Source organism: Trichoplusia ni, chromosome 19 (genome assembly GCF_003590095.1).
Source record: "Trichoplusia ni isolate ovarian cell line Hi5 chromosome 19, tn1, whole genome shotgun sequence".
Classification (NCBI taxonomy): Eukaryota; Metazoa; Arthropoda; class Insecta; order Lepidoptera; family Noctuidae; genus Trichoplusia; species Trichoplusia ni.
Window position 1 is genome coordinate 7,825,180 of NC_039496.1, and position 23,073 is coordinate 7,848,252.

At 34.3% G+C, this 23,073-nt stretch overlaps 2 protein-coding genes across 3 annotated transcripts in view; both read right to left on the bottom strand.

Moving 5' to 3' along the window:
* Window positions 1-23,073, bottom strand: part of LOC113503593 (chondroitin sulfate synthase 1) — a 53,113-nt gene that overhangs the window by 8,830 nt on the left and 21,210 nt on the right. The gene's annotated exons all lie outside the window — the stretch shown is intronic.
* On the bottom strand, window positions 11,365-15,016 carry LOC113503594. Of its 2 annotated transcripts, XM_026885644.1 has the most exons (3): window positions 14,736-15,016; window positions 14,063-14,369; window positions 11,365-13,945 (listed from the first exon to the last, which is right to left on the bottom strand). In XM_026885644.1, the coding sequence occupies exons 2-3, from the start codon at window positions 14,356-14,358 to the stop codon at window positions 11,803-11,805; spliced, it is 2,439 nt and encodes an 812-aa protein (XP_026741445.1). In that variant the 5' UTR covers window positions 14,359-14,369; window positions 14,736-15,016; the 3' UTR covers window positions 11,365-11,802. The 2 variants fall into 2 exon arrangements, with proteins under 2 accessions (XP_026741445.1, XP_026741444.1); XM_026885643.1 differs by having other exon boundaries at window positions 14,063-15,015.

The following is a 23,073-nucleotide window of genomic DNA, read 5'->3' on the forward strand; positions in this document are numbered from 1 at the left end:
CGTTAAGTAAAATTGCTGCAGGTGTGGAAGCGGGACAACGCACTACAATGTGTAGAGATGCATCTCTTTCCCACAACTGTCATAATATTTAGCGGTGCTAGACCCTCAGGTAAGCTTACAGTTAATGGTCTATAAATCTGGCTGAACGAGGAATAAGAGCACTTCAGCTATGCAGGCTGCAGCGCCAGTCACGACTGGCCGGCGGCCTGGTGTCGCATCAGTTTGACTACAGGAATATCTACCGTAACTTATATTGACGGCTCTCCTTACGGACATAGATTGTAAGGTAGGTAAAAATATGAAGGTTTTCGTTAACTTCGGTGAAGTAGCCTAAGCAGTTGCTCAAGCTAACTGTATAGAAGTCTTCAAAAAGAGAAACAACCTTTGTTTATGGAAGTCAAAAAAATCTTTACGAAAATTTAAAAAAAAATGGATAGCGTAGAAAAGACTAGCCATAAAAAAGAATACACACGTTGTTATTCATATGAAAAGAATAATTAAAACAAATGTTGCTTTAAAAAATATGTTATTATGTTTTTAGAAATACAGGAGAAGCAGAAGAATTTGCTTTTCGATGGAATCCAACCTTGTATGAAAGTAATCGAGTAACATGCACTGCAGCTATCAAAATACACACCGAAAAATAAACACTGCAGATTTATGGATATTGCACAACCAAAGAAGCGAATAAGTAATTTAGAAGTTTACAAACTTATCCAAATATTTACGAATAAATGCACACGAAGACCTTGGGTCTTATTATGTAAGGGATTTTTTCTACAAAATCGAATGTTTATCAAAATATATCGATTATACTTACACTTGTAGTCCAAACATTGTGATAATAAAAATGCTTCTAAGACATCTGTTCTGTGTCTAGACGGAATACTATGACCTAGATTGTGAGGTATGTGAGTATATCATGCCGCCTACGTAGTCAATGGTTTACTATGTGACGACAAGGTGCTAACCATTGCAGAACCAACGTCATAGCGTCAGTGTAATACTTATTACCCGTTATGCAATCAGATCTTTGGATAGTATGGTATTCATTTGAGACAGCCACTTCGCCCATCAACCCATTATCTTACAAGACAAGACAATACAAATATATAGATTTACAGGTCTGGCTTCACGTGGACTACAACGGCATTTTATAGATCTGATCATCTCAAAGGTCCGATATGCAAGGTTCGAAACAAGCTCGTTCTAAAAACCGTGAGCCCGTTGCACGAGCGAATGAATGAATACCTACTGAAGACATAGCGTGCGAAGCATAATGGATTTCTGAACAAAAGACTGAAGTTACTGTTATCCTCGAAAATAATGCAAATTATATCCAATCAAGTGCTGTAGCAGTACACCTAGACACAGCGGAACGAATAGCCGTTGACTACGAACAGGGAAAGTGCGAGAACAACAAATTACAGTTACATATAATTGAATTAATGAATGCGGAACATTCTCAGTTTTGTACTGCGGCGAGCGGATCGCGGTTTATCTTGTTTTGCACTCAAAATGTAAAACTGGAGACGCTGTTTACGCAGATGCTAACACGAAGTTCAGAACTTTGAAATTATTAGCTTTCAGATTTCGAATTGGAGGGAGTCTTCAGTTTCGCACACATTACTCATTAGATCACTGTTATAGGTACGTAGACAGAAAAAAACAAACTTGTTGGTAGGTATTGCTTATATTTTGCCAGCTGATGGAGGCTTACCAAATATAAGATAAAAAAGAAGAAAAACATATAGGTAGTCTATAGAAGATCTAATAATGCTCTGTTTAAATAATAACGTTTAGAAATACGACTTTCTCGAACAGGAATGTCCTCTTAAGTCGCAAAATCTAAAAATAATTTAAGAAAATAATATTGTTTGTCGCAGGGAAGCTCAAATGTCGCGACAAGTTTTTGTGAACCCATTGTGTGGTAATACAGTTGGCCTGACTTTGTCGGCCCCTTGAAGACGAGGACCCACTTTCTTTAGACTTAATGCTAAATTGTCTAGATTTCTGCAATTTGTGCCGCCGCGGCGGGTTGTGGGGTCTCAGAGGCTATATTATTGAAGGAGTTCACGAATAATGTCGTACGAATTTTGATAGGTAGGGATGTGTTTAATCGATGCTTTTCAACACTCTCTGTCATGCATAATTCAGTTAACGATAAAAACTTAAGGATAAACGGAATCTAAGGATAATACGTCACTTAAGTGAAAAAACGGTTAAGTGAGAGTCAGCCGCGTGAAACTAAGGGTCAAGTTCAAATGTGACAAAGAAAACAAAATTGATCACCCATCAAATATATGACCGAAGTAAACGTTGCTCAACTTCGACCGAAAGGTTCAGAAAACACACAGATGCACAGCCAGTGGTACCTCAATAATAGGGTTAGTTTTTAACCTAAGACGCGTGATCCTAAAAAAGAAAGCTTTTTATCAGGAAAGGGTCAAATAATCATTTACTCAAAAGCACCATGTCTTGAATCAGTTAAATGCCTCTCAGCCAGAGCCGGCGGATCACTTTATACTATTAAGAGCGAATAGATATTAACTAGCGGCACTTAACATGTCGCATGTAATCCTGTTAAATTGTTAGTGGTAATGTTGTTCCCAGAATTAGTTCAACGGACCTTTGACTGTGATGCGATTACGACTCTAGTTAAAATTAAGAGTATCAATGATCGGGACTGAATGTTTTTGACTAACTACTTCCTTTAGTTTTTTTCATGTGAGTTAAAGCGAGCTGAAATATTTTTGCCGTATAGTGCAGGCCATGTGGAAATGATCATATCAATGATCTTAAGACTATTAGAATCTGATAATATTGGTCCTGTTTCCTTCTTACGTAGGTACGTTATTTAATAGTAGATAATAACTTTTGTGAGGCGGATTCATAATTATTTATTTAAATTGCAAATCGAACCAGATTGCTTTGAAACCCCGCCACAGCGTCGGGAAGATAAAAGCGCGCGAGTGAACCTTTAATAAAAATATTTTTTTAAATGAAGACAAAAAAAACATGATTCCGTGATTCCTGATTCAAAAACCACAAGGAACTGAATTGGAACCTAGAACCTGAGCCCCACGTATCCTACCATTGAAGCCACTAGGCCATGACGAGACATTCCTCGTAAAAAAATCAATTAAAACAGCAATTCAGTCCAATGACTTAAAGTCATTTGCAAACTAGAATACGGATACATGCAATGAAAGCACTCTAGACGACCACTTTATTTTTTACCAGATACATACGACCGCATGTAAGCTTACCTAGCAATGACATGCGAAAATCAACCTTACTGCTTTAGAATAAAGCTTTGGACGTTACGCTGTCATTGTAATTACTCTTCTTTATAACGTGATAAATAATTAGAAACTTCATATTAGTGTTTATCTCATAAACCTTGTGCCTATAGAAGCTGGTGAGAGAAAAACAGGTGAAGTCTGCAAGTTTGCACACTTTCTCAATACTCATAACCGGTCTGCACGCCCTATATCGTAACTCTTTCCACAGATTCATACTCGATGCAGACACAAATACTACTTACATATACTATCTGTCGATTTTTCTTTTAACATACAAACATAACATTATTAAAAGAAAATTCGCCATCAGCAAGTAAAAAAACGCAGGTCGTACTAAATTTACTCGAAAGGCGTTACTATGCCAACCCACATGCTCGAAAATTGCAATGAAACCCGTAAAGTTCATTGCCAAATCATTTAACAAGACATCTTGTTGTTATCAAAACCCGATAACCAATAAACCATCATTACCTATTATATATTCTTCAATCGTTTCTAAAATGCCTATTCTCCAATTGCGAAATGATCTCTTGAACTGGTGAATCCGCACACTATCCATCAATTTACTTAATAAAAGCCATTTTAAATCCAATAAAATCGTTTGTTGCATGACGCGTTCCTGTAAACGTGCAGATGTGGTCTGATTTGTATGGGGCTGAGAAACACGAGCATTGTCCTCAGCTGACCTTATTTAAATCTCTCGAAATTGGCTTTGAAAACGGTCAGTTTTTTTTATTACTAGAGGGGACTCATGCTCATTCTACCGTTATATATTAATATTGACCTTCACTTGGACTTTTAATCAAATAAGTACCTTGAACTTGAACTAATTTTATTTTAGAGTAAGTAAACTGCTTGCTTGGTTGAAAAAAATGTCGTTGGAATTAGTACTATGATTATGATCTCCTTCCAATATTACACTTCTAAGTTTTTTTCAAAATGTGCTAACCATATAATAATCTCTACCTTCAGTCAACTATCACACATTTTCCATCTAATTTTTGGGATTGAATTAATGGACTTACTGTACAACGTACTTCACTTTAAGCGATTGTGATTATTTTGGCGTCATTCATAAGCTACTATATACTTTAGTGATAGTTCACTGATAAGAAATAACTCAGTTACTCATTCCATTTTCGCCAGTTATAGTCTAGTAGCGAAAACATGTAAAAGTTGGCATAACACATGTTAAGTACTGTATTAACGTATACTACGAACAGTTATCTTTGCCTTTCGTTTTCCAACAGGCCGCGATCAAATCACACCTCATCCTTGACTAGCGTTATCTTATCTTAACATCCACGTGTGCCAAATACGTTGACATAGACTAGGTTGAACCACATACTTGTGTAAAGAATGCCGAAAACAATAATATTATACTTAAATCTTGGAGTTTATGAGATCGAGCAAAGAGGTTTAATAGTCAGATTCACATGCAGAAGATTGAGAAATAACAAATTTATTTAAAAATAAAGACAAATAATACGACGTGAATGTCGAATTTGAATTTGTAAATACATTTATCACGATTGGTGAAGTGGACAAGTTCATTGCACTGCTTGGGTCAGATCCCTGTACTGGACAAATATTTGGACTGTGGACCAAACTAATACTTCACTTGTTGGACTCACTAATAAATATTTGTTTGGCCCGCCAACGCGCGTGAACAATACCAGCAGACTATAATAATTTATTCCAAAAATCGAGGTGCCAAATTCTGTTATTGACATCAGCACCAGAAAATATTATCGTGTCGATTTTTAATCTAAGTGCCATCTGCAATGTTCATATCAGATTAAACTATACTGTCTTGAAAGCAACCCCATTAGTTTATGTCATTTTACACCAACAAAAGCATCCAAAGATAGCTCCCTCACAACTCTAGCAAGAACTCCTGACCTAATCATCTGGCTGTCACGACCCGCCTCCTCATTAAGCCTCATTCATTGACTCTCCATCTCCAGTTCTTGGTATCCCTGCCTGAGTCACCCTCGTGCATCTCGATGTGTCGCTCTCTCATCCATGTTCATTCCATCATTCTCCTAACCGCCACTAAACACCAAATGCATATCAATAACACAACACTAACAAGTGCTTCTAGGGCTGTCAACTCTACTTTTACTGTCGATTTATATTTGAAAATTATTTTTATTGCTGCATAGCTGGTGGTGGAATTAGAATATTAATACTGCGGCATTTTAACTTCAAAATACGAATGAAAATAAATAATATGGACCATTTGTTACAATTGCATTTATTTTAAGTGAGTTCGTATGTTCTAAATTTTATATACAAACTTACAAAATTTAATTAAATGATTTAGAAATTGTTTTGAAGAATTGACAGCCCTATAAGTGTGTGAAATGTTTAGAAGCTATCAAGAGAATACAAATGTGCAATACGTTGCAAGTGACAGACAAGTAATAAAACTAAAGAAATATCGTGTGATCCTAAATCGTGAGCGATCTCCACCCGCGGCGCACACGTGAGTAAATACCTGAGACAAGGATATCGTAAGACTGAGCTCACCAAATATACCTGCATCTGTTTTAATTATTAACAAAATATATTTATAATATTTAACGTATGTCAATATCCGGGCACGTCACAATAGTTACAAAAAATTGCGACGCTTATTTTTAGACAGTTGAATATAGCTCCTATTAGTGAGTTTTATCTTTATATATAGTTTTTGTAGGTCGAATAACACAAAGGTTATATCCTATATAGTTTTTATGTAACTGCAACCTAACACTTCCTTTTTCCTCATATAATCATGTATTTTAAAAATATTTTCTATCGTATATGAATATCGGTCGGCATTCACTGATGTATTATCTAAATAACTATGTTACATACATCAAACTAAATTGAATGTTAATCAATTTAAAATCTATACACAATTGTCACTATAATATTTGTAGAGGATATGATTAGATATATGATAATTAGTTCCGGATAAAAACCAAATTAAAACCGCCAATGACAAATGTTTCACTTTCCTTTTAATCTAATAAAACGTAGTCTGAACCTTAACTTATTATCTCATGAATTACGTATAACTTAAAAAAAGAGTAATTAATTATTATTTTTAATTAAAGTATTGATACATGTGCACATTTCGACATGCAAACGGAATTTATTTAATAAATTAAATAAGAGTGTAAAAATATTATCAATGTCAGAACACTTGCACTTACATACATATACTAACATTGGCACATATTAAATGTATACACAAGTGTTAAACATAAAATACGTCACAAATGAAAATAGATAAAAAGGACTTATCGGGCACACGGATGCTGCACAAAACAGCTGAAGCAATAAGAGTTCGAGTAAATATCATAATTTATATGCTATGTCGTATTAAAGTCGGGATGGTCTGCGTAAATACGTAGCAGACTCTTCACTGCAATAAATATGTATGTATAGACAGATGTGACCCTGAACAACACTAAAGAAGTAAACGCAGACGGAGATCTAGAGGAGAGAGAGAGACATATAAGAATAGTCGCTTGACTGACTCAAATTTTAGTGAAGCGGAGATTAAAAAACATTTACAGTTGCAATAGTTTTCGTCGTCCGGCTGTCCAGAAATAGAGGATGACGATCAACCAGCTTCACAAATGACACATAATCTGACAGAAGTCGTTCACTTCAACATCTGTCACCGCCAATTAGATTGCAATGAAAGAACAACTGAGTGGCCAACAAAAGGAAGCACCCATTTGCCCCCCTAAGGTGTAATTGAACCACGCACGCGAGGATACGTCAATCTTACAAAACTGAGACGGACTTACTTCCTGATTGGGTCCTTGGAGATGGCAATTATCCCCTTGACCTAGATGGAAATAGTTGGATTAATAGATGTTGGCAGTGCGATATTCTTGAGACCGCACATCCTCCTCATAATGGGGTTAACGCCGTGTCCAAATGATGAGGAAAGATAAAGAAAGTTGACAATCATCAGAGATCATGATGACGAACAAAGCATTAAGAGAGAAAGGAATCTAAGCATTTCTTCTGACAAAGTTTTGGCATGTTTGTTAATAAAAATGTGGAAAGAGAGACGAAATAAGACGTAAGAATGGTAAATACTTACAACAACCAAACAAATGGAGCAAAGACCACCAGATAACTACAGCTTAAAAAGGGAAAATCACACCTTTCAACGCAAGCTTCACTTAACGATACCCACAAAAGTTTCCGCAGCACAACTGAGCTTCAAATAAAACTGCCCATTTTAAAAACGAGACAGCACACTATACTTCTTAGAGCAGCATCGCTCTTCCACAACCACGACAGTTACTTAAATACAAGCCCTCAGGCCATTTGAGCTAAAATTACTCAAGTAATAGGAAGACGCTGATTCACAGCCCATTAACACGTATAAGTAGCTAGTCTACCTGTTTCAGTACGAGTTACGACTGGTGTTCACAACTTGGCGTCTTCAAATGTGTTTACCATGAGTTACATGTCAAAATATATCAAAGACTTGAAACGAAATAGAAAGCTGCTAACTGGTAGAGAATAATCATGCAGCCTGTAACTATTACTTTCTTCCTTTATAAATAACTAGCTGTTGTTCGCGTGGGTAGAAGATATAAGTTATAATTTATACCTGCCCTGCTTTTTTCACATTTTCCATTGTATCTTCGCTCCTATTAGTCGCAGAGTGATGATATAAAGCCTTATAAAACCTTCCTCGATGAATGTTCTATTCAATATAAAAATAATTTTTCGATTTGAACCAGTAGTTCCTGAACAAAAAACAAACTCTTCAGCTTCATATATTAATAATACCTATAGATAGGAATTTTCTTTACGCTAGCAGCTTTGTCGTTTATTTCTTAGGATTCCCTATGGAAGGATGCTGACGCTTACTTAGGCTCCACCAGGCAGTGTCTCATGAAATATGATAGGCACACGGGGGAAAGTTTGGAATTTTCACAGGTGATGTATTTCTGTTGCCACTTCAAACAACAAATACTAAAAATGAATTTTTTAGAGAGCAATTTGTTGTAGAAATGTTTTTCTTCAACCTTCTTCTACGGCATTTAACCCGTTTTTTATATATTTACTTGAGATAACACATAATTTACTAAAATGTTGTCATTTGAACATAGTGGCTGACGTATCTTCAACATTACTATATTGTGATAGTAAATATTAATGTACAATCAGTCGCATTATTTTATCATCAATCGATCGACACAATCAATTTACAATCTAAATACATTTTTCCGGTACATCAAAAGGCAATTTTATAATAAACAACTATAAGTACTGAAATATTAAGGAAACAATTTATGATAAGAAAGATAAATTAATTGGTTTCAAATGTAGATCCTAATCAACTATCATTACCATCTCAAGTTAGATTCTAATCTATCTAATGTTTTTATTAATACTAGTAGTAAGCTTTAAATTGTTAGGATTTATTTTTAATTTCCAAGCAACATCCTTGTAGTTGCGTCTTTGCAGAGTTAGTCTTAACACCGATTATTGATATAGATTCCAATCGATAAATATTTTATCATAATCATTTATAAATATCAGGCAACATACCTTACAGACTTACAAACAATTTATATAAGAGAAGTAAAAAATACATAACTATTCAAAAGTGCCAGTTCCGAGTGAAAGTTTTATTAATTTTAGATTATATAGTTCTTCCCTTCTTCTTCTTTATTTATTCTAAAGAAACGATGGATGTATTGTGTGAAAGACGATAGGGCTGTAAAGAGTTTTTCTTGTGAGATGACAGCCGATAGGAAGGTATGGAAGAAGATGACATGTTGCTGATGATGCATGATGCATGGGCAGGAGAATGATGATATATAGTTCTTCTTCTTTCTAGGATTTTTTATAACATTCTACTTAAAGTCACAATAATACAAAAACAATGTTTTGATGTCTCAAACATAGATTTTACTTCATGCAAATAATCGTTATATTACACCATGATAGACAAGCAATTGTATTAAAGTCATCTGACATTGATCGACCGCTGCTACACAAGCATTGATTGATTTTGTTTTCTATTAAACACAAAACAAACACTTGGTCTATAATGACTGTTCTAGCAAATTACTTAGCCATTAATTATAAACTATGTAATATCAATTAAGAGACTTTGCTCCAGGTTTATCTGAGTTGAGTCACTGCACTTTGACTTGCAATATTCTAATCTTTAGTATTACGTGGTTTAATTTTAAATAGAATGTCTAAGTCATTTGCCAATGCTTCATTTGTTCAGGTTATTTAAAATAGTAAACAATCTTACAATAGAGAATGTGAATCTTGGTATTTTTTTATAGCAAAACAGAAAAAGTGATCGATTTGGCAATTTTTTTTTTAATTTAAGAAGATTATTTACCTTTTTAGGTACCAAAACAATTTGTTTAGATCAAGTTAATTTGACTTGCGTCCGTTGGTGCCACTTATTAATTAAAAACCAATATCGTGATCCTTTTGCGACCACAGTATCAACATTTTATCGTAATCATAATTATTTGCGTTGCAATTACAGATTTCCTGACTTTTATTCCTCTTTTCATGATTTTTAATTTATTTTTTATAGAGTTACTTGCTAACTATGACTTTTGGAATCTGTGTAACCAGAGCCATTGATAATAACGTTTCGAAAGTGCCTAAAAAAGAAAATTAATATTTAGTACTCTTACTGCACAAGTTTTTTCTATTACCAAATTCTGCCAAACCGCATAACATTTTGTCTCCTGACTTAATTTGAATTTGATCATTCAATGTCAAGGTATCTTTGTTTATCCTTGACATTGGCGATAAAGAATAAATTTTGATTTAAATTTCAAATCTGATGGCGGATATGGGTCGTGCGTCAATATCGGTCGATGAATTGAAAATTAATTTAAGATGAATTTACATGTAAGTCTGAAAATAAATAGTTGGCAACACTTTCTTTGCGTATAAATACCTATTTTACCTAACATCTTTGATGTTTGAAATCAAAAACATTAAAGCCTCTAATGACTATCTATCGAAAAACTACTTTAAGCTTACATTAAAAGGTGTGAAAATTATCGTGCAAGTTGCGATACATTGCCTACTATGTCTGGTAACTTACAATACCTATATTCGTTTAAACCCGCAATGTATAACAACTTACTATATAACTCACACTGTCCAACTCAACTACTGCAGCTGCGAATAACATTCAGAATTATTTTAATTCTTCGGAAATTAAAACCGCTCTATAAAGATCAGACAGGTTTAAATTAAATAAAACCTCCTTGCGTTTTACAGTAGCTGGTAGCCATGTTCGTCTTATTTTATTGAAACAGGTGCTAATGTTTCAAGGTATAGTGACGTATGCAGAAGATGTATTTGTATAAGTTTATTTCCATATTATTCGGAGGCAGTAGGTAAATGTGACGTGTGAAAAGAAAAGTTTGTTAATCAGTCAAATAATAAAGTATGTTTGAGAGGAATAATTTATTTCGAATATACTTTTTGATGTCAGTCTGCGGAAGAAAGGCCTGGGCCTTGGGACCCGACACCAAACTATAAAAAAAAAAGACTTTACCCAATTCATAATTACCGTCGAAACCCGTAACTTCGCCTGGGTTTTGACTCATTTTTCAACACTACTTTTTAATTCGAAAATATTTTGAATCACTAAGGCAGAAAAAATATTTTATTGCACTTTGGTTACTATTGTAAAGAAAATAAGTCTTAAATTTGGTTGTGAATTGGCTAAAATTTGGCTTCAAACGTGATAGGCGAAGTATGGATGAGTTTCCCTAACTTCGCCTACATCGTCGTAAGGTATCGAATTATAGATAATTATATAAAATTCTGTGAAGTACATCTGATCCAAACAATTTAATAAGTGACAGACTAATATATACCTTACATTCATTTTAATAGAATCCTTTTTTTTTAAAATGAGTACAGTAGGCGAAGATAGGGAGCAGTTTGAAGTTGTTCCATACATTTGTTATAACGATGTTAGGGCTGCCAAACAATTGTTATTTTACTGCATTTCAAGGAGGGGACATTTTAAAGGAAAATAATGTATACAATTATTTATTTATTTTTAAAAGTATAAAAGATAAAAACAAACATTCATAGAAAATTGAAGGCAATTTAGCATCATTACTTATTTGCTATGTAGGTACTTACAAATATTATATCTTTTATACTAATATCAGACTTTTTATTAAATCAGTACCTAATTAGTAAGATTTAAAAGAATCTTCAATAATTACCGTTTCTTAAACTGTTAAAAACGATCGATTTTAACAGAATACCTACCTATTTAGTATTTACTTAATCGACCGTTACTACAAAGCAACATTTATGTAACAATAACTATAGATAAACAAAAAATGGCACGATTATTTGGTTTCAGTTATTAAATCAGGTTAAAAACATAAATCAATCTCAATCACTCAGTTAGAATGTAGTAGGTACTAAAAAAAATGATGTGTTACACAAGCATCTTTTTTACCTACTGTACGTTATAATTACTCAAATCGATATTAAATATGATTTCGCCGCGTCGAGAAATATTTGGTTCGGGCAATTTCATAATAACATCATCTAAATGTTGCATGGTGCAAATATCATCTACTCTTGGATAGCTGAATACTAATCCTCCATCAAATTTAGATTCCTTCTTTTTTCTCACAAATTTGACTTCAGGAATGTTATCTTTTATTGATATTACCTTACCAACGAAATGCTTCATGCTTTTTTTTGTTGTAAATTTAGCCAAAATCCATGAGTCGTTTTCTAACTTTTTATCATCCTCTGTGAGATATTTAATGTCGGAAATGCCGTAGGGTATAGATGGTTCAATATTTTCTTCTTCTTGCTGGCTTGTGATGATATCGTCCATTGTTTCATATTCTGAATCTTCCGTATCAGCATAAGATATTTCAGTGTCAGAAGTAAAGCTAGATTCACTACTATTATATTTCTTCTTTTGTTTCATAGATTTGCATTTTTGCTTCTTCTGTTTTGCTTTATTAGTTTCTTTTTTTATTAATCTTCTTTTCATATTTTCTTCTTTAGGTTTTTTGCTAACTTTACTAATGACTTGTGTGTGTAATGCTTTGATTTCTTCTGTAATATCTTCAAAAACTTTTCTTCTTTTGGTTAGTGTTTCTTTTCTTGCTGGAATTAATTTCATATGTATGGCGGAACGCGTAATTTTACATTTTTTCTGTTTGATATTGATGTTTCCTTGCTTGATCTGTTGATGTTTTGTAAACTCTCCTGGTTTTATAGTGATATCCGAGGTAATTATAATTTTAGGCTTGTTGGTTTGTAGGCAGTTTGGTATTTCATTTATGAATCGCATATTTGCATTGTAATTTTTTGAAATATCGCACAAATTATGAACGTCAGATACTTGCAAAGTTTGTTCACCTGGGTACTGGTATTGCTCTAACTGAACCAAATGATTGTTAACGCTTCTGAGACACAACGTTTTGAGGCTATCGGGATTTATAAGCATCAAAGGTGGCTGCAGTAATAAGTCAGGATTTAATTGCATAGTGTTGGAATTCGTCTTTCTTTGTATTTTATATGTTCCTACTTTTTTTGGAAGAATATTTAAGTTTTCAAAGTCCGTTGTACATACCGATTTGCCCGGTGGGACATTTAGTTTTTTATTTCGTACTTTCTTATTAGGATCTGCTTTACGTGTCTCTTTCAACCAATCTAATAGTGCTTCATCGACAGTATACGTCATCGTTGTTTTATTTGTATCCGGTATTTTTAAAATAACTTTATCGGGGTTAAATGGTGCAATGCCAGTACTTTTAAAAGCACTAATTATGTTATTTGTTTTCTCGTTAAGCTGTACCACCAGTTTTTTGAGAAGATCTGGGAAATGTCCTTTGTGAACCGTGGTTTGTCTTGGATTCTTTATTTTGTAATTTAGTAAAATTTCTCGCCACAGTTTTTTTAATGGCCCGAAATAACAGACGTCCAACGGTTGTGTCAAATGTGACGAATTTGGAGGTAAAAATACAAAACGTATATTATTTCCTTCACAATATGACACAATTTTGGGATTTATGTGGGACGCTAAGTTATCCCCAATCAAAACTTTTGTACCGGTTTTGTTTTTAGCCCATGGTAGAATAATACTTTCAAACCAATCTTCGAACAAGACACTGTCAAACCATCCCGATTTAGAACGGTTGTATCTTGAACCTTTAGGACCGTTTAATGTCCATGTTGTATATAAATGCTCCGCCTTGTATACAACGTAAGGAGGTAGACATTCTCCTCCAGCAGTTATTGCGAACATTATAGAGATAGCACCTTTCGTGCTATTTAATACTCTTTCGGGGTACTTCACTCCTCTTTTGAATAAGCACTTTTGGGACCCTGGATCATCTGTTAAATTCGTTTCGTCATAATTTAATATGTTATCACTAGGAACATCTTTCAATGATAACTGTAAATTTGTGAAGTATTCCTTCATTTCATCAGGAGATTTTTCTGCACGGCTTCGTTTTATATTTTGTACCACTCTGTATGCTAATTTAGATTTATGTCTTTTTATAAAAGAGTATGCCCACTTCTTGCCGGGTAATTTGTTGTCAAAAATAGTAAGTCTGCCATTGCCCTCTAAGTATCTGAAAAAAGAATACCACTCTAAACTAAAGTAGGTATGTACATATTTATCTACAAGATTCTGCATATATTGAGTGCCTGTTGAATAGAATTGCTAATAAAACATATTTAATTATTACCTATGAACGACAATTCGCAAATCCAGAAGAGTCAAAGGACTGCCGAATTCTGCCGCTGCTAATAGAACTTTAATTATATTAGCTTCCTCTTGGTCGTTGAGCCTTGTCGGACATCCTGGACTCTTAGGATGTTTATTGTGCAGTTTGTCTAATAATGTTCGACGAGGTATGCCAAAAATTTTCTCTGCATCGTACGAGGACATTGTTTTATTTTGTAACGCATCTACTGCCAAATCTATCATATGCTGTGAGTGTTTTGTAGTGTATGACCGCCTATTGCGTTGCTTCGCTTGCATTGTCGGTAATTCTGCAACAACCAGTTTGTTATCAAATGTATCCGGAAACTTGAACTCTTTTTTCCAATAATTTATTAAAAAAAATGTTTTGTCCATTTAAGAAAATATCTATAAAAATTTTACACAATTGTACTTACTTTTAAAGCAAAAAGCTCTACTATTTGTATAATATATATTATAATAATAAATAAAAGACAATAACAATGGAATTGACAACCCTAGCAGTAGGCGAAGTTCGGCAACAAAATGGCTACCAGTACCAACACAATGATATTTATTTAATTGTAGCCTCTAAACGTGAATAAGATAGATAATAATAGTGTCCAATGAAAGAGAGATATTTGTAGTTCATAATAAAATAATAAGATAAACATTACCTGTTCTGTAATACTGCCTAAAACTGAAGTTAAAACACCAGCAAAAAAAAACGTGTCGTCCATTTCACGGAAAAAACGCAATGGTGGCCAATAGTGTGAAGTAAGTCACAATTTATTTGCAAAATCTTGCCATACGTAAAAAATCCTTTGTATTTAGTAGTATTTTGCACAATTTGTACTAAAAATATGTTCGCAAATCTAACTTACTAAAAATTAGGCGAAGATAGGTAGAGCAGGCGAAGTCACGGGTTTCGACGGTACTCATTTAAAAAATATTGTGTAAGAAAAACATTTTTCTCCTTTTTGGTAAATTCATTAAAAAATCGATAAAAACTCGTTGGCAGTTGTTTATTTAAAGGGTAATTGTTATTTAATATAAATCATCAAACTTCTTTATTAGGTTTTAGTAAGTTAGTAGTGCCTTTTAATATTTCTGATCACATTAATATTACCTATTTATTAGCCGATTTGAAGCAATTATAGTCAAAAGCTGATTCAATGCCTTCAATTTCTATAATAGCAATGGTCAGTTATCATTCAAAGTATGCCACTTCCACCTGCTGTGTTGCCCTAGCTATCCGGTAATAGGCTCATGCAAGAGTAATCGATTGGGCTATATTTTCGGCTGGCAACATCTAATAACATCATTTCGTGGTCACAAAAAAATAAAGTCTCTATTTTGCATTATATTTGCAAATTCTTTGTCCAAACATTTTAAAAATAGAACACGGCCAGAATTTCTATTACCTTTACGCAGTAATTCCGTTTTTTAGATCCGCGAATAAAATAGATCATCTTCTTTAATTCATGAGAATATTACGACTTAGCAACGAAAGCTGAATGTATGCCCAACATTGGCCACAAACACAATTGGCAATATAAGTGAATCCAAGAAGGTCGGTTGTTTCCTATAGTACGGCGTGTAGTTTGTTTGCGGTAATATTTAGCCGAGGACCGGTAGCAGAGCTTAACTTAACGGTAAACTTGTTGGCATTTTTGCTACCAACAGACCAAGTTAGAAGCCTACATTTATGTGTCCATTATTTACTTTAAATACCAAGCAGGTGAGGTCATTTTCTTGCTGTTCGTGTTAATTTAAAGGGGTTTTTACCCGACTGCGGTTAAAGGAATATTTTGTTAACATTTTAGATTTACCTTATATCTTTGGCATCAGAAATTGATACGACAGACTTATCGGAAAAATTAAGATGAACCTAAATCTCAAAAAAACCCATCCAATAAATCGTTGTAGTTAAAGTGCGTCACACGTTGAATGTATGGTATATATATACCATATAACCTAACGCATGCAATAATTCTCATCCAATGTTCGTGGAATCGGTGTCGACCACCGCGACTCACGATCGTCGTTTTTCTCTTGTTACTCCTCAAATTGCTACCCTTCAGTAAATGCTCGTTTTATGGTAAACGGCCGATCAAAATATGATGTTCCTTTATTTTATGGGTTATTGCCCGCTTCGACAGTAAGCTGTATTGAGTAATTTAGTAACCGAATATTATTTTAAGCCTTCAAAGTTTGTTACTCTTTAACTAAACGAGATGGATTATTGTATTTTTAGTTGTTTTCAGTTTAATTGCAATTATATAATGTTAAGTTATGAAAAAGAAAATAAAGCTGTGTTTGGTAAAGCTTATCTAAACTAACGTAATGTATTTAAGAGATTGCTTAATACTTCCTTCTTACATAACTACAGACTCACAAACATTATAATCTAAAAATATGCTAGTCATGATGATTTGGCAATTATCTTGTCGTATATTAATGTTGTTTACACAAAAATTAAGTGACAAAATTAAATATTACTTAATTTTAGTAAATTCTACTTTAATACTTGGAGGTAAGAGTGACAGCGCACTGCGCTTTGTAGAGCAGCATGTTGCTCACACGTCTACACACTATTTTATTTCGAAAGGTATCTTCAGGCCACATCTAATCATTTTACGTCAGTTTTCCAATATCTTTTGAGGAAATTAACTTTATGGATAAATCATATTGAATAAAGACTCGCCCGTTGCCTCGTTGCCTCGTCCCTGCTCTGTAAAAGGTCTGTTGAAAACCAATCTATAAGGACGAAATCCACGACAAAAGTTTGTATGTAGATAACTTTATCGCTTATCCAATTAATATATAATACATTTCCCTTTTCACTGATAAATAAGTATTTCATACGATACAATACTACTATACCTAGTATTAAATCCGTTAACCGTAATACTATAATGAAATAAAAATATTATCACATTTTCCTCTCAACATTCGATAGCCTTATTTCAATTTCGATTTAATTTGGAGCAAATCTAAAACAGCCAAACGTACAACTAGCTTATCAATATTAATTACCTTATATATACCTTATATTAATTATATAAGGTACATAACGCGAGGAAAAAGGATTTTATTAGAATTTAATGAATCAGTTCACTCAAATATACAAGATAATATGTCTAAATTATAACGTGAAAAACTCTTCGACATAAACGAGTACGCCCGTTACACCTCTACAAATCAATATCAATTAAATAATTGGCAACACAAAAAACTGACACAAATTAGATGCCAACATTAAAAAGATAAAAAACGTCGCAATACTATTAAAGTGTGGCAGAACTTCTGCACTTTCGGTTTCCGTTGTGCGCCGCGGCCGCGTCTGGCAGCGAATTTGGCAAACTTGATTGGCAGCGGTCGTTGACTCGAGGCTGCCTGGAGTTATTAGAAGGAATTGCTTCTTGCATCAAGTTACATTGACCGCAGCTGTTTGAGTTATCCTGTCCGCATAATTATGTATCACTATATCCATATGTCCTTAGCTACCGAGCTGATCAAGCTGCAGTTGACTGACCGATGTTGATTATAGTTTTTCGTTTGCACATTATCGACATCTATTGTTTGTCTGTCAAACCATTATTGGTACAATACTTCAATATTCATGCACATAAATTCAAATACATAAAATCTGTTATTAGACTCTACATGCGTTTAATTCACGAATCTGATATACTTAAAGTAAAAAGTTAACAATAAGTAAAGCAAGAGAAAAATAAATAAAGATAAATATTCACAATGTCTAAATACCTAAACCACTTCTCAGTATCACTCGCCTGTCCAAAATCCGTGTTCTATAAAAAATGGTATTTTTAGCAGACGAGACGGTTTAACGGTATCATCAGATCGTGCCCAGCCTGAATTGTAACATAACCTATGCCCGGCAGGTACGAATAGAAAAAAAAAACGCAGAGACAAGTAATTACATTCCTTTGTGCGAATAACGATACACCTAAATGTCCGTGTGTATCATGACTCGGCTGTTTAGAGGGTAAGCAGAGGTGTTCAACGCTTTACACTCTTATACATGCAATGATTATAAAAACCAGAGTATTATTTATTTTAATAGACCGCATGCTCAAGTAATTGCAACCAAAAGTGTTAATACTAAAAATTGTACACGCCTTATGATTTTAAAGCTCAAAAATGAAAAATAATGACACAATGGTTTTTTAACTACAAACACACTTAATTGTAATTAGAAACTGATCAGGCATCAAGTGTCATTTATCGCTAAGATAGGTACGTCAATTGAGTAGCCGTGTCAAGTGTATTAATAGATAAAACTTGGCTCAACACAAAATGTAAAGAAAACATGCTCTACTTACAAAATACTTTTTTACTTAACATGTAATATTATTTAATTTTGTTACTAACAGACTTGGCAGAATTCTCGATATAACGTCAGTGAAATGAACGTTGCAATTATCATAAACACTTAGAATTTAAGATTACCAATTAAGACCATATACACATAAATAATGACAATTCGATTAAAAACTTTTTGATAGCTTGGCTCTGAACGAACATTTCAATTCAATTAAATTACACTGTTAATTATGTTCAAAAGCGAAAAAAAAATCATATAGCAATCGTTAAGTATTTTCCTGTTATATTTCGTCTTAAACGATTTCGTACAAGCATTCACAGAACAATGAAACCACTTACGACTGTACTGTCGTCTTAAATAAGTCAAACATGTACTACAGTCAAAATAAATGGCAATACTTCTGAAAGAGCTGGACCCCTGTCGATGCTCGTGCCCAATTAGCAAAGACGTAAGCGAAGCCTTATTGAGTCCTTAAAAATGCGGAAAACATAATCTGTTCATTCACCCCAGGACAGCGCTACCATATTTTTTGGCGCCAAAGTACGCCGAACACCGAAATTACAGCAAGTGTATATTATTAACTTTTTGTTTTGTGAAGTGATTACGCCAAGAGGTTGCAGTTGAATGTTGTGGTGTTGTTTAAGATGCACGCGATCAGAGGGCCTATTGGCACGGTATGAAGAAAGATTATTGCAGTTGTGGAAGAGAGACAATGCTACACGCTGCAGGCGCCGTGTTATATGCCGTTTCAACTCCACAATTGACTTTCACAACCTTACTTAAAAATTCCCTAAGGAAGGTAACGCTTGTAATGCTACTAATGCTTGTGTTTCGTAGGTTCTATAAATGCGAATCAAATGCACAGAGACACTCGGACAAAAATAAACATTCGTGGATCACACAATACTTGTCCTAAGCAGGGATCGAACACGCTACACTCACTTACAGCGGGTATGGCGTGGTGACCTTTACTTACGACTCGGGGCTCAAATTGCATACCATGTTTTAATTGATCCCTATAAACGAAGCTTTGCAAAAGCCGCACGATAAAAAATAAAACAGTGTGGCCCCGTGTAGACAACTTCAAAGGTTTCTGCAAATTAATGCTGATTTAAAAAATCAGTTTTCGACAGGATAAACTATTCCTAAGTTCGAGTTTTTCGCCAGCTTCTTGCATAACCAGTATAACTAGATCGGGTAGGTCTAGATCTTATATCAAATAACGGTCTCTTCTTGCAACTATTTCCATAAATTTCAATTATTTCAACATTTTTAACGCAGAATTATTCCACTTTCTGGGCCATCTTGATGGTCTTCAAAGCAGTAAATAAGTAAGTCGTCGGTTTGACACTCAGAATGTTTTACATCCTTATGTTTTTAAGCAGGAAGGTGGGCAGCAATTGGAACTTTATGGTCCATTACCAGGCCGCAGTCGTGAGGGTCACGGGTCACTTTAATTTTTCATAAATTTAAATTGACCTTGACAGGGTCCTTTGGAGGACCTTTAAACCGTCTTTTGGAAAGTTAAAGACGTTTACCGAAACCTAAGAAACGTGATTCCGGAAAGCAAACAAAAGCAATAAGCTACTGATTTTATTTCTCCATACGAGTGTTATGACAAAGAATTCTCAAAATTTACATAACCACTCAATCTGTGATTCACTAAATCACTTAGAAAAGTGTATTGACATCGTCAATCGAGTCATTTGCATTTAAGTATAATATTACCTTCAACAGAACATAAACACACTTCTATACTGTACAGTACTATTCTATATTATGTGACTATACTAAATGCACGTATCTATGTGTCGTCAATCTAGGTAACTGATAAACATTTTACAATGCAACTCCCAGTCGTCTTCACCGTGGGAAGTGAGAACAATGATGACAAACGGCACTCCATATTGTTGCAAATATATCTGGGTCTCTTATTAGGGACAATCATCGAACGGCATTACCATTTATTTGGAGTGTTTATGAATTGGCCAATCATTGTTTTGACCTTCGAGTCTTTTGTGTATAATGTATCGAATTTAGTAAGAGGAAATTACTTCAAAAAAATATTCTAAAATGCATCCTTCCTCGACATTTATCAACTACAACAATTTGTCTCACGATCCTATTTCGAAAGCAATTCTGAAAATTGAAGTATGTTTCAATGGTTAAAATAAACATTTTTATGACGAAATTCATGTATCAAATGTAAGTATTAAGTAGGTTAATATGTTGCAACCTATTTATCAAAATAGAAAGTAATGCGATGATTAGATATTGTCTATGTTATCTATGGGTAAACACATAACTCAATAACCTCTGTGTGTGGGGCATGGGCTTGTAAAGATAATGGTATTTTGAATGTCTATAAAGTGCGTTTGTTTTATAGTTTTGTCAAAGGTGCAATGCTAAATGGCACTAAAACCACACTGAAAATTCCAACGCATTTGTAGGTCGAAATTTCAATGACAGGGGTCTACGTTTACTGGTGATACTTCTATAAAAGTTTTTAACCAGTTTAATATGAGCTGTTAGATCGTAAATGTCACGTAACATTTTGTATAAGGAATTAGAGTCTATTCATTAGTGTGTGACGCAAGGAATCGGCTTAGACAATAGAGTATGAATGTTGTCTAAATGATGCAATGTGAATAATTTTAATACGGAATTCGCGAAGCACCTTCCACCTACTTGTTAGTGTGTAATCTTTAATAATTACTGCTTTGCCCCAAATATACCTCTTAAAACACTTAAAAATGGAAACGCTAGGGAAAAAAAACAATAAACAAATTCAAACCTCAGAAAGGATGAAGATATCAAGATTACATAAACAATGATCCCTGCAGCGAGGAAGTTAGTCCTTGTGTCTCAGAGAGTCTCACAATATGGTCAAGAAGAATACATCAAAACTTGAATTTAGAAAACATTAAGACACGTTAGCATGTCACCGTTTCATAACCAGGTTTTTCATATATTTTACACAATGTTACGTGGGAACCGCTTAAATAAAAAGTTTAGGTACTGGTCTATGCAGCAGGTAAAGAAGGAATCTGTACTCTTTAGGAGTCACCTCTGATCCACCGCAGTAAAGGTAAGTTCAGACACTGCCCCAGAAAGTTTTAAAGTACTATCGTGTAGAATAGAGAGCGTAGTATAGTGGTGGAAGAGAGATGCCGCTCTAGACTTTATATTGCTCTCTCGCTCGCACCACTGCCTTCGAACAGTTCTAAGAGTTGATAATATGTAGGTACAAATGATATGCAAATCCAAAACTGTTTTTACAGCTACTTTTGAAAATACATGTTTAATATTCATATTTTTTTGTATCATACACAGTTAGGTTTGAGAGTGACATTGTCGTGTAATTAGTTAATGTCATACGCCCACTGCTAAATCTACATTCATAACTACATAGGGGTACAACGTATCATCAATCTTTGCAGGTTGAAGTAGATAAGAATGTCCTTATTTCTTGCATGAATTAAAGACCCAAATTCGTTGCCAATGTACTGGGCAAAATATATCTCTTTTTGTGATTTCCTACTTTTTTTTCGGATGGGAAATCATCAAATCACTTTTCTTGTTTAGGTTTGAGCGAAAGAGAATTTCAGACTTTTACATTATCGTGCACCGAAAAATCTCTAATCTTTCAGAAAATCCAGAAAACGATCTGGCGGGCATCACCCCTAATGAGCCCCCCTGAACTTGCCGACTTTTCTATGAAAATTACTCACATATTCTGATTACTAGATACTCCATTTCCCTTTTCCATTGCTGCTTAATACAAACTAAAGAAGTGCAAATACATTATATATATGTACATATATTGCATCATTTCCTGACACAATACTAAAGAATTTGCTGAAAGCACATTCCTATCATAGAAAACTTACTTTCAATATTTACGAGGTGTTGTTACTAAGCGTTTAATACACGAGGCTACACAAGGCTGCTAAACTCAAGTCTTTGATTACTGAACAGAATGCCTACCACCGTTTATTAAAGTAACATTATTACGAGAAAACCGTGATAGCGCACGACAACTTCAATGACGATGAGATTCAATAATACGAAGACGTATTCTTATTGCTTATTTACGAACATCTGAAGGCCTGAGGCCACGTTTTACAGTAATTTTACTACTACAGTTGAGGAAAAGAGATAACGTACTCTTTAGTGTAGAGTGACGTCTCTCTTTCACAATTGTTGGTTGTAGGCATCCAGTCGTCGGTTTTGGGGACCTGTGTTGCCTCGTGTATAAAAGTCCTTAGTGTGCCAACATGCGTATTCGAGTCGAGTGAGTTTGTAAGACAACACCTGAATCATGCCACCGCGTGTCGCCCGCGTTACCTTACGACACACGAGTTCGTTGATCTTATGCGGTCGTCTTGATTTGCGGAAAACTTTTACTCAAACCCCAGAAAACTGAAAAATAGTTCAAGGCGAACTCCACTTTTAAAAGCTCTTAAATGAAAACTTAAAAGTTTGGACAGCAGAAGCTTAACGGTTAAAATTGAACTACGTATAATTTGGGCCATAATTAAGCTCATATGTAACCTACATTTTTACTTAGTAAGGGTTTACTGTTACACGATTAAAAAGTGATTAATGCGTGTTATTAAGAAGGGAAAAGTAATTATGATTGGGCTGAGCGGTGTCGGTTTCTT